This window comes from Geotrypetes seraphini, chromosome 13, assembly GCF_902459505.1.
Source record: "Geotrypetes seraphini chromosome 13, aGeoSer1.1, whole genome shotgun sequence".
NCBI lineage: Eukaryota > Metazoa > Chordata > Amphibia > Gymnophiona > Dermophiidae > Geotrypetes > Geotrypetes seraphini.
The window spans coordinates 77,891,508-77,903,564 of NC_047096.1; the positions used below are offsets into that span (position 1 = coordinate 77,891,508).

At 42.4% G+C, this 12,057-nt stretch overlaps 1 protein-coding gene across 17 annotated transcripts in view; it reads left to right on the forward strand.

Moving 5' to 3' along the window:
* SRCIN1 (SRC kinase signaling inhibitor 1) overlaps positions 1-12,057 on the forward strand; it is a 223,107-nt gene that overhangs the window by 142,336 nt on the left and 68,714 nt on the right. For all 17 annotated transcript variants that reach the window (XM_033918285.1, XM_033918280.1, XM_033918282.1 and 14 more), the window contains 3 exons: positions 218-545; positions 3,787-4,027; positions 4,325-4,479. In XM_033918285.1, the coding sequence (XP_033774176.1) occupies positions 218-545; positions 3,787-4,027; positions 4,325-4,479 (724 nt within the window). The remainder of the gene's footprint in view (positions 1-217; positions 546-3,786; positions 4,028-4,324; positions 4,480-12,057) is intronic.

The following is a 12,057-nucleotide window of genomic DNA, read 5'->3' on the forward strand; positions in this document are numbered from 1 at the left end:
TAAGATATTTCATGATCTGTGGCCATATGTGTTTAACTCTACCCATATGTGCCTCATCATGTAATGGTACTTGCTTTTATGCCAGTCACTATTTTATAAGAGGTCATTTACTTGCTTATTTGGTCACCTATGCAGATGTTCATCAAAATCCTGTAATGCTGAGAAGAATTTCAACACATGAGACCTAATGTCTGTTCCTTTTGTTTCCTTTTCTTAGGCAAGTGGAAGAGAGGGTCTGGAATCTATCAGACAGTCTCAGCCAGACTCAGAGACAAGTGATGGCTGAGAGTGATGTCTCAAAGAACTCTCATTTTGATTTTCCTACCAGCCCTCTAATGCAGCTTCATGAACTGACATCGGCCTCTCCCCAGAGCTGGGAGACCCTGAGCCACAGCTCATCAGATTTCAACCAGAATACCCACAACCCTTCAATGAATCCCCAGCACAGCAATAACCCTTCTGAAGCTAGGGAAATAACTGCAAAGACTCTGACAGACCTGGAAACTCCAAGCAAAAAGAATATAGACAAGGCAGTCTCTATGCAGGTAGGATGCACTCTCTGCGCGGAATGCCTTGGGTATTTTTAGCTGTACTCTTAACTTTCAAGATTCCTCTTCCACCCTTCTTTTTCTCACAGCCTGATGTATCTTACTTGTGAAGACATCGCAAACAACCTAGCTAATGTGTCCATGCCATTTAGCAGTACTAAAGTGCTGTTAAAAGATAAATAATTCTCCCTGTGTTTTCTAGTCCCTGGTAACTGCCAAGGAAGGAAATACTTAGAAATAAAACAAAACAAGAAAAAAAAGATACATAAGATATACGAGGGTGAGTCAAAAATTAAAGGCAATTGTTAAATTACACAATAACTGGAACAGAGCTAGCAAAATGTAACATATGTATTTGTACATTGCCTGTTGGATAGTTCATCCACGCACAGTTCAGCGCTCAGCCTGTAGTCGTGTGCACCATCAAAGAACAACGTGCAGTAGTGCGCTTTCTTTTGACAGAGGGAGTGAAGCCTATGGAAATTCACCATTTGGTATTGACCCAGTATGGTCATAGCACCATGAATCAATGAAAGGCATATGAGTGGGTGAAAAGATTTAAAGCAGGAAGAACAGGTGTAACCAACGAAGGTCATTTTGGTCGCCCCTCAACATTGTGCACACAAGACAAGAGCACATTGACAGAGCGGATGCCTTGATTGGCTACAAATTTGGATAACAGCTATGGATCTGCATTTGCCATAATACATGATGACTTGGGATACAGGAAAGTCTGTGCACAATGAGCTCCCAAATAGATTACTGATCTGTATAAGTGATAGTATGTAGAGGTTGCGACCTAGTTTATGAGATGGTATGAATAAGATCCGAGTATTCTGGAGAGAATGGTCACCGGTGATGAGATATGAGTGCATCACTGCAACCCGGAGAGCAAAAGACAAAGCATAATGATGTAAAGGAAGCGGTGCTCACCTGGCTTTGGGAGAAGCCGAAAAACTTCTCTGCAAGAATGCAGAAGCTAGTTGAACGATACAACAAATGGAGACTATGTGGAAAAGTGATTTGTTCAGTTGCTTACAGTTACTGCTATTGAAGCCATTAAATGTATTTTGCCTTTACTTTTTGATTTACTCATATTTTTGACTAGCTTTCAAAGGCAATAGCTTCTTAGGGTTAGACATGAGCAAAAGATAACAAATGTCAGAATATATAAGTGATGTCAACACACACCCTTCAAATAGGGCTATTCACCCCAAATGAATCACTTCAGACCTCGGTGGTGCTGCTGCATTAGTAAGTATTTCACATACAGACTTATCACACCATTATAAATCTTTGGTCAAATAGTTTTTTATTTGACCATTGACGATAATGGTGTGATAAATCTGCAAGTGAAATACTTACTAATGCAGCAGCACTGCCGAGGACTGAAAGAATATATAAGTGAAGCATAAAACGTTCCATTGACTGTCTCACAGGGAAATGTAGGCTTCGGAGGTGAGAAATAGGAAGGGATGGATGAATGATCAGAGAGTGACAAAGCAGTATAATTTTATGGTTTATAATGTGAATCCTGTGCTCTTCCCGTTACTGTGCTTGGGTTCCGTCGAAGTCTCCATTAAATCTCATTCCAGCCCATCTATACCCTCCCTGCCATTGAAGCCCTCCCCAGCCCATCCTCAACCAAAAGGCAATATACGGACACATACCATGCAAGTCTGTCCAGTACTGGCCTTAGTTCAATATTTACTATTATTTTCTGATTCTAGATCTTCTGTGTTCAGCCCATGCTTCTTTGAACTCTGTCACCGTTTTCCTCTCCACCACCTCTCTCGGGAGCGCATTCCAGGCATCCACCACCCTCCCCGTAAAGTAAAATTTCCTAACATTGCTCTTGAATCTACCACCCCTCAACCTCAAATTATGTCCTCTGGTTTTACCATTTTCCTTTCTCTGGATAATATTTTGTTCTACGTTAATACCCTTCAAGTATTAACTTTGAACTTCTGAATCATATCTCCCCTGTCCCTCCTTTCCTCTAGGGTATACATATTCAGGGCTTCCAGTCTCTCCTCATGTCTTCTGGCCAAATCTCCTATCATTTTCGTCGCCCTCCTCTGGACTGCTTCAAGTCTTCTTGTGTCCTTTGCCAGATACGGTCTATAGAACTGAACATAATATTCCAAGTGGGGCCTCACCAACGACCTGTACAGGGGCATCAACACCTTCTTCCTTCTACTGGCTACGCCTCTCTTTATACAGCCCAGTATCCTTCTGGCAGCAGCCACCGCCTTGTCACACTGTTTTTTTGCCTTTAGATCTTTGGGCACTATCACCCCAAGGTCCCTCTCCCCGTCTGTGCATATCATCCTCTCACCTCCCAGCATATACAGTTCCTTCCAATTATTAATCCTCAAATGCATTACTCTACATTTCTTCTCATTTAATTTTAGTTGCCAGACATTAGACAATTCCTCTAACTTTTGTAGATCCTTTTTCATATTTTCCGCTCCCTCTTCGGTGTCTACTCTGTTACAAATCTTGGTATTATCCACAAAAAGGCAAACTTTTCCTTCTAACCCTTCAGCAATGTCATTCACAAACATATTGAACAGGATTGGCCCCAGCACCGAACAAAGATCTGAGTTTTCTATCACATTATAAACCATAAAATTTATACTGCTTTTTCACCCTCTGATCACCCATCCATCTCGCCCTGTTTCTTCCCTACCCCCATCACACCACCACCTTTTGCTTGGAGACTCATTGGAATGCTTTTATGAAATGCTATCAGGAGAAATGGGGGGGGAGGGTACAGAACATTAAAGGAGAAAAAGAGGCATAGAGGAGGGTAGTCTGCACTAAGCATCAGTTGCAACCCTAAAGACAAAGGCGAGGGAGAGATAACCCTCACAGACTCACAGGTACAACCATGGTCGCCTTTCTGAACAGACTGGATGGACCATGCTGGTCTTTATCTGCTGTCATTTATTCTTATGAACAGATCAATACCACTTTAATCATTTGCTATGAAGGATATTTTGGTCCTGATAAAGCTATCAAGTGTGAGCAGCTGCCAGATATAAAGGGGAAGGGTATTTGAAGATTGTCCCCCTGTAGAGTTTTCATAGGTACATTACTAATGATGTTAATAAGTGAGTGATGGTGGAAAATTTCAGAAGGGGGATGAATCTGCCTTAAACCGTGACCAAGAAATTGCTGAGAATGAGTTAGCATTGATTCTATGTAAGACACCTCCATGGGTTTTTGTCATTAGGCAGCAGAGCGTGATTGGGAGGAGAAGAGAGCAGCTCTGACCCAATACAGTGCCAAGGACATCAACAGGCTTCTGGAGGAAACTCAGGCTGAACTTATGAAAGCAATTCCTGATCTGGAATTTGCTGCCAAGCACAAGCAACCTGGTAGTACCACCTCCATACCAGAACAGAAGCTCACCAAACCACAGCATGCACAGAAGGTGATAACCAAAATTGACTCCAGTGGCCGCAGGGGTTCAGGTAGGAAGCTAAACTGAAAATGAAGGGTCTTGTATCCTGTGGGAAATAGCCAAGGATTCAAAGATTGACATCGCTGCTGGTTCCTAAATTGCCATTTTAACTCGTTTCATCTTTCATGATCCATATCTTTTTATATATGCTTCCCCTGTATTTCTTGTAATTCCTCACACTGTCACCCCCTTTTTGTCCCTTGGGTCTTACACTTACCATTCCCTCAACATCTCCCACCTTTGTCTCAGATGTATTGCAGTTTAGCAGGGAATGAGCAAGAATCTAACAACTCCCTGATCTCTGCAGATGAACTCACAGTGCCCAAGTATCGAACTGAGAAGCCCTCAAAATCCCCACCTCCACCCCCACCTCGCCGCAGCTTTCCATCCTCCCATGGGCTGACCACCACTCGCACTGGTGAGGTAGTTGTCACAAGCAAGAAAGAAGCTACATTGATTAAGGTAAATATATTGTGTGCACTGAAGCCCATAATTCTTGTTTATAATTGGGATTTAACTTTGTTTCTATATGTTATGTTACATGTATATGTGGAGCCTTCCCTTACCATGTTTAAAAAGCAGACTGAAAATCCACCTTTTTGATTTAGCCTTCAATTTATAACCCTACTTCCCTCTACCTACTACTCACCATCCTAGCCAGCAGATTATCCATCACCCCTAAGGGTATCCCCACCCTGGCATCCTGTTTGTCTGTCTTGTCTGTTTAGATTGTAAGCTATTTCGAGCAGGGACTGTCTCCTTTGTGACTTTGTACAGCACTGTGTACATCTGGTAGCACTCTAGAAAAAATTAATAGTAGTACCAGTAGCCTTTCTTGAACAAAGTGATATAGAATAGAATATAGTCAACCCTCGATTTATCAAACTAATTGGGGGAAGGTGTCCGATAAATCAAAATATTTGAAAAATTGAGTCTCCGCAGAACCAAAAGTTCACTAAATATTAAATTTTATATTTCGACGTGTGGTACCATCAGTTTTCTTATCAAAAATCATAATTTAGCCTTGACCATCAAATATCTAATGTCAGTGCTTAAAGCAATGGCGATATACTTCATATAACTTCATGAACTCCCAACTTCTCCATTAAATTCAAAATCCATTAAATTGAGGGTTGACTGTGTACTAGTGACCTGGACAGTAGGCAATGCATTTGCTCACTAAAATAGAATCAACGTAAGGGGAGGAAAAGACCTCAGAGATCCCACAGCAGCTCATATGTTCTCTTAGGGCTAGATTCACTAAGGCCATGGATCGGATCCGTGGTCGTGGGGCTGATTCACGATGTACCCACATGCAAATGGGGGCGATCGTAATCACGCCCCCAACCGACCCCATGGATCGCTGAACAGCTATCCTGACGCATGCGCAGACCATCTTCTTTGCGTATAGATGGTCTGCGCTTGCTTACAGAGCTTTGGGGTTTTGTTTTTTTACTTTTTTACTTTCTGAGCCCATGGTTTTAACCCGCTTTAAACCTGTGGGTTAAAACCACGGGCGCACTGTGAGGAAGGGCAGGAGAGTCGGGGCAGAGAGCAAGGCAGTCGGAAAGGACCTGAACGATTGGTCCTCAGCAGTCGCTTAGTTTTTGATCGGCCAGCCCAGTTGATGTTTCTCATTTTTTTTTTGTGAATCGCTGCCTGTCTACATTAGCATGCCATTCCCCCTCATTTGCATGCACGGATCGGATCGGAGGTTGATCGGCACCAAGGTTAGTGAATTGAGTCGGGGAACAATCAGGTCGCAAAGTGGTCAGGACACGATCGGTGTCCTTAGTGAATCTAGCCCTTAATCTTTAGTCTACCATGTTGTCATTTACTGAATCAACTTCATTCATAGGTCCAAAAACCCCATCTTAAAATAAATATTTTTTTCATAATTTTTTTAGACTGAACACTAAGGGCTCCTTTTACAAAGCCACACTAGCTGTTTTATCGCATGCATCGGATTAGCGCGCGCTAGCCGGAAATCTACCGTCTGCTCAAAAGGAGGCGGTAGCGGCTAGCGCGGGCAGCAATTTAGCGCAGTTTTGTAAAAGGAGCCCTAAATTTCACAAAATACTGTAGTTCAGCTTAATACTACAGAATGCAGCTTAAATGTAATAGACACTTATCTTAAAGTACTAATCCCTGCTACTTCAATGGATTCAAATCATGCTTAAATCTAAAAAATAGAAATATTTTGACAACTACAATTGGTAGTCCAATATTAAGAGGGCAAATGAGTTGTCATGGGATCTCTGGTTGTCTGGTTTTGGAAGTTGTATTTTTTGATTCAGCAGACTTTTTCCCACTTTGAATTGATTCTAAGGATTCTTAGCATGTTTTTGTTAGAACACACTGAGAGCATTTCCATGATAACCAGCCTGAGGCTCTAAAGAAGTGTCTCTCAAAGGACTGTGGTGTGCCCCAAAGAGATTCCAGAATTTTACTTTATTTTTTAAAATTCCCTACATATGTACAGTACTCCCCCGAGATTCGGGGGGGACTCCATTCCAGGAACCTCTGCGAATCTTGAAAAACCGCGAATACGGTGTTTACCGGGGGGAGACAGGAGAGGACGGCAGGAAAGAGCGGCATGTCAAAGCAGCTCCTGATTGGTGAGGCACGACTTTAGTTCAGGAAGAGGCGGTCGGAGCATACCGCAAGTGATTTCCTTCACTCGCCGGCGCTCCGGCTGCTCTCTCCTGCCCAGTCATTTGCAGTCGAAAAATACCGTGAATGACTGGGACCACGAATCGCCAACCACGAATGACTGGGGAGCACTGTATACACGAGAATAGATGACATGTACATCATGTACGCAAGAGTCTGTCAATGTTAAGAGCGTCTGTGTGCGTAAGGATACAACTGCCCAGACAAGCATCATTCTTTGGCGAGATAGTTTTCAAGGACCATATGGCAAGTAATTTTAGCTTTAGTTTTAGTTTTGGGGGGTTTTTTTTGGGGGGGAGGGAGGGTTGCAGTAGCTATCCTAACTTGAGCAAGAAAGCAATCATAGCTTTGTTACTGTTTGAATCTTCTTATCTTTGCGAACTTGGATTTTCAGCTCTGACAGAAATTAAATTGAAAAAAAGAGAACGACTGCAGATGGTGGATGATGAAATGTGTGTTTGTTTGTCGACTATCAAGCCACCTTTTTGAATTAATTCAAAAACAAGCACATCCATCGCATTGATTATCAATTCTATCTACTTTAGTTTCACCATTGTTACAATTACCCATACATAGCTTTAAGAACTTTAAATAAATAACTCTCAAATTTAATTTTTTATTGGTTTTACAATTTTATAATTTCAGTTATAATGTGCTGTGAAAAACATTTGCTCCATTTAGTGTGCTAGAGCTAAAAATGTTTGAGAGACACTACTCTAAAGCCATGTCTGTTGGTGCATGCTAATGTCTGAAAGCATGCACAGCTTTACTAAACACCACCCTAGAGTGCTTCACCTTTTGCACTTATGCTTTTAACATTTTTATATCATGTCTTGAGCCTTTGGAAAGATGTGGTCTAAATACAGCAAGCAAATAAATCAATAAATTTTCAGCTGACTTAAACTGTGTGGCCATGCTGACGGTGTTATTATATCTGCAGAGTAAGCAAAAAGTGTGATAGTTGCTATGTCTATTCCTACAGAATCTTCAGATCCCTTGAAATCTTATTAATCTCTAGTTGTCAGAAGCAAGACAAAGGCAGAGATGAAGATGTGCAATATGCTGCAGTTTTTTTAATGCCTAGATATTCGGCAGTGGTATCTGGACACCAGCTAGTGCTGAAAATCCAAACACTTATCCAGCTACTGGCATTATTCAGATTGCACCCAGATAACTAACTTTTTTGCTATCCTAAATTTATCAGGGCAGTTAGCAGACCAAATATTGCCTCTAACCAAGTAAGTGGAAAGTCTACCTAGGCTCCACTGCCCTCTACCCTTCCACCCCCCGACAGAAAGGGTGGTAGATGCATTGAATAGGCTCCTGGTAGAGGTGGTGGAGGCCCAAATTGTGTCTGAGTTCAAGAAAGCATGGGACAGGCACGTGGGATCTCTTAGGGAGAGGAGGAGATAGTGGATGCTGTGGATGGGCAGACTGGATTTGGCCTTTATCTGCCATCATATTTCTATGTTTTTAAGTTTCTTACCCAGAAAGGGCTGACATGGCCTGTCTAGATTTTCAATAACATTGTCAAATGCCTTTTGAAAATCCATGTAGACATTTTCAACTGGCTTGCCTTTATCCACCTGTTTATTCACTGCTTCAAAGAATTGCAGTAAATTGATGAGGCAAGGTGCCCTTTTGACTAAATCCATGTTGGCTTTTTCTCATTAATCCAAGCTTATATATATGCTGTATAATTTTGTTTTTTATAATAGTCCTACAATTTTTCCTGGCATGGATGTCGGGCTCATCGGACCATAATTTTCCAGATCACCTCTGGATCCCTTTTTAAAAATTGGCATTACATTGGCCGCCCTCCAATTTTATGATATCTTGCTGGATTTTAAAGATAAATTGCAAACTACTAACAATAGTTCTGCAAATTTATTTTTATCAATACTCTGTACTGTATACCATCTTGCCCTGGTGATTTGTTACTCTTCAATTTGTCAAATTGCCCGATTACATCTTCCAAATTTACAGAGATTTTTTTGGTTTCTCTAATTCATCAGCACTGTTTACTATTTCTGACACAGGTATCTCCCCTACATATGCCTCGGTGAAACAAAAAATTCATTATATCTCTCCACTATGTCCTTGTCTTTCCTGAACACCCCTTTTACCCCCTTGGTCATCTTGAGGTCCAACTGATTCTTTTACTGGCTTCTTCTTTCTAATATACCTAAAAATACCTAATATACCTAAAAATGTTTATCTGCCGTCATCTACTATGTTTTTTTGAATAGCCCTTGTACACTGTTTCCTAACCACCATGAGCACAAAGGGCCGGATTCTATAACTGGCACTGATAATGGCAGTTGCTGTAAAAGCGGCCGCAGATCACGTGTCAATCACACATTGGCGCCGGTTTCCGAATTGTGCCTACAGGAAAGACAGGCATCGGCAATGTAGGCCCGGGTTTTTCGGACCTACATTTCCAGCATCTATCTTTGTATGAATCGCACCTACATAGGTGCTTTAGGCCACCTAACGTCACTTCTGCCATTGGCCACACCTACTTTGGCATTCAGCAGCCTAAAGCACCTATGTACCAGGCAGTGATTGGCTGGCCCAGAACGTCCTCTCCGACGTCAGAATTGACATCGGAAAGAAGACTTCCTGTCGGCTTTAGCAGCAGCAGCAGCAGGGCGGTAAGATAGCAGCCAACCCGGGGAAATGAAGGAAGGAGGCTTTTTTTTTTTTTTTTTTGCGCGACAGGTAGGGACAGGAAATGATCGCCTCTCCCGTTGTCCCCTAGCACAGCTTTGGGACGCTGTCCTGAAGCTGTGTGTGGGGACAACGGGACAGGAGGTCTGAAAACGGGACCTATGGTCACCTTAATCTTTCCAGCCCTGCGCAGACCAGCAGAAATTTCCTGCGGACTGGCACCGGTCCGCGGACCAGCGATTGAAGAACAGTGCTGTAACCCATAAGATTCTAGGAAGTTCACTATCCTTTCTTTCAGCAACACTTCCATTATTTTTCCAACAACTGAAGTGAGGCTTACCAGCCTGTAGTTTCCCACTTCATCTCTGTGACCACTTTTGTGAATAGGGACTACATCCGCTCTTCTCCAATCCCCAGGAACCACTCCCATCTCCAGAACCTCTCTGAGCTCCCTCAGTATCCTAGGATGAATCCCATTCGGTCCCAACGCTTTGTCTAACTTCAGTTTTTCAAATTGTTCATAAACACTTTCCTCTCCCCAGGTACCTTGCATTTCAGTTGCTTGGATATCGATCTTTACATAGAGAGCTACTCCTCCACCTCTTTGACCATCTCTGTTCTTTATAAAAAGATTATATCCCGATATGTTTGCATTCCATGTCTCTGTGATAGCAACAATATCTAGGTCCGCCTCTAACATCAGTGCTTGTAGATCATGAACTTTATTGCTTAGACTGTGAGCATTTGTGGTCATTGCTTTCCAGCTATTTTTCAGTGGTAATCTCCTTTTTTGTATAGTTTTTTGTTTTATTTCACTTCCCGTTGCAATGTTAAGAAGTGAGTTGCTAATATTGTTTATGTTGCAATCTTTACTACCATCACATCTTGTCTTTTGCTGGGGGTGGCCTCCATAATTGTCCTTCATAAATATACCACCCCCACCTTCTAGTTTAAATTCCTAGAAACATATTGTCTAAATTTCTCTGCAAGGATTCTTTTTCCTGCTGTAGTAATATGTAGCCCATCAGTACAACATAGTTTCTTGTCTTTCCATGTTATTCCCCATCCTCCTATATACCTAAAGCCTTCATAAAAAATACTCGTATTCAGATACAACAATCTTATACTAATCTCCTTCAGCGTATGCCCCTTGGGCTGCCACACACGTCTTCCAACGGTTCTGCCACTGTTGGAAGCAGCACTGGAACACCTCTTGAGATTGCTCACAACTGGTCCATCGCATTCTGCATAATGTCTTCTCTTGACTGAAATCTGGTCCCTTTCAGGGGCATTTTCAGCTTGGGGAAAAAGCCAGAAGTAACACGTTGGGAGAGTAGGGAGTCTGAGGAATCACAGGTGTGTTGTGTTTGGCCAGGAAACTCCGTATCAAATGTGAAGAATGGGCAGGTGCATTATCGTGATGGAGCTGCCAATTGCCTGATGCCCACAGGTCTGGCCGTCTGCGTCTCACAGCATTATGAAGGCGACGCAGAACCTCTTAATAGTACCCTTGGTGATAGTGTATACTCATGATTAACTACGCCACTGGAGTCAAAGAAGATGGTCAGCATGACTTTGACATTTCTGCGGACCTGCCTTGCTTTTTTTGGCCTCTGAAATGTTGATTGCTTCCATTGTAATGACATCAACGTGGTTTCTGGGTTGTACCCATAAACCCAGGACTCATCACCAGTGATCACTGTGCTGAGGAAGTTGGGATCACTGTTCACAGTCTCCAGCATGTACTGTGCGATCTCCAAACGGAGTTGCTTCTGCTCAATCATTAGCAGCTTTGGCACGAACTTCGCTGAAATTCTCCTGAAGCCCAAGTCCTCAATCAAAATGGAATGAACGGATCCAATGCTGATGCTCGCCTCGTCTGCAAGTTCTCTGATCGTGATTTGATGATCCTGCATCACCAGGGTCCTCACTTGGTCAATGACAATCTCATTTCTGGATATTGAGGGCCTACCAGAACATGCTTCACTCTCCACTGATATGCGGCCAACACTTATACTTCCTCACTCATCGGCAGTCTGCCAGCGACTGACAGCTTCTGTAGGCAGGAAAAAATTCAAGCATGCACATTGTGTACTAAATCATGCCTTCCTAGCTTTATTTGTTTATGCAAGAAAAATTAAGGTCTGATACTTTTTCAACAGCCCTCGTATGTATTCAGCAAAAATATTGCTTAAAGCACATTCTAGCAATGCTTACTCGTAAGATGCACTAGTATCAGGACCAAAGTGGGGCACTTGAAATTGAGCTCTACAATTATACCTTTTCTTAGAAGCTACCAAGTTCCTGTATTTATTGGATAACTTGTGAAAATTAGAAATATGTCTAAAAATTATCCTGTCTACTTCCTTTGATACTGTTAATCACAGTTTACTCCTTTATGGATTCCATAAATCTGTCCTCTCCTGGTTTGTCTCCTACCTTTCCCAATGCATCTTAAGTGTTTGTGTTGGTTGGTCCTCTTCTGCTGCTACTCCACTAGCGATTGGCGTACCCTACAGTTCTGTCTTAGAACCTCTTCTCTTTTCTCTCTACACCTCTTCCCTTGGTGCCCTGATCTCCTCCCATGGCTTCCAGTAGCACCTATATGCTGATGACGAGTGAGGTGATTAAATTTGCAAACGACACGAAGTTATTCAGAGTAGTGAAGACGGGGGGATTGCGAAGATCTGCAACTTG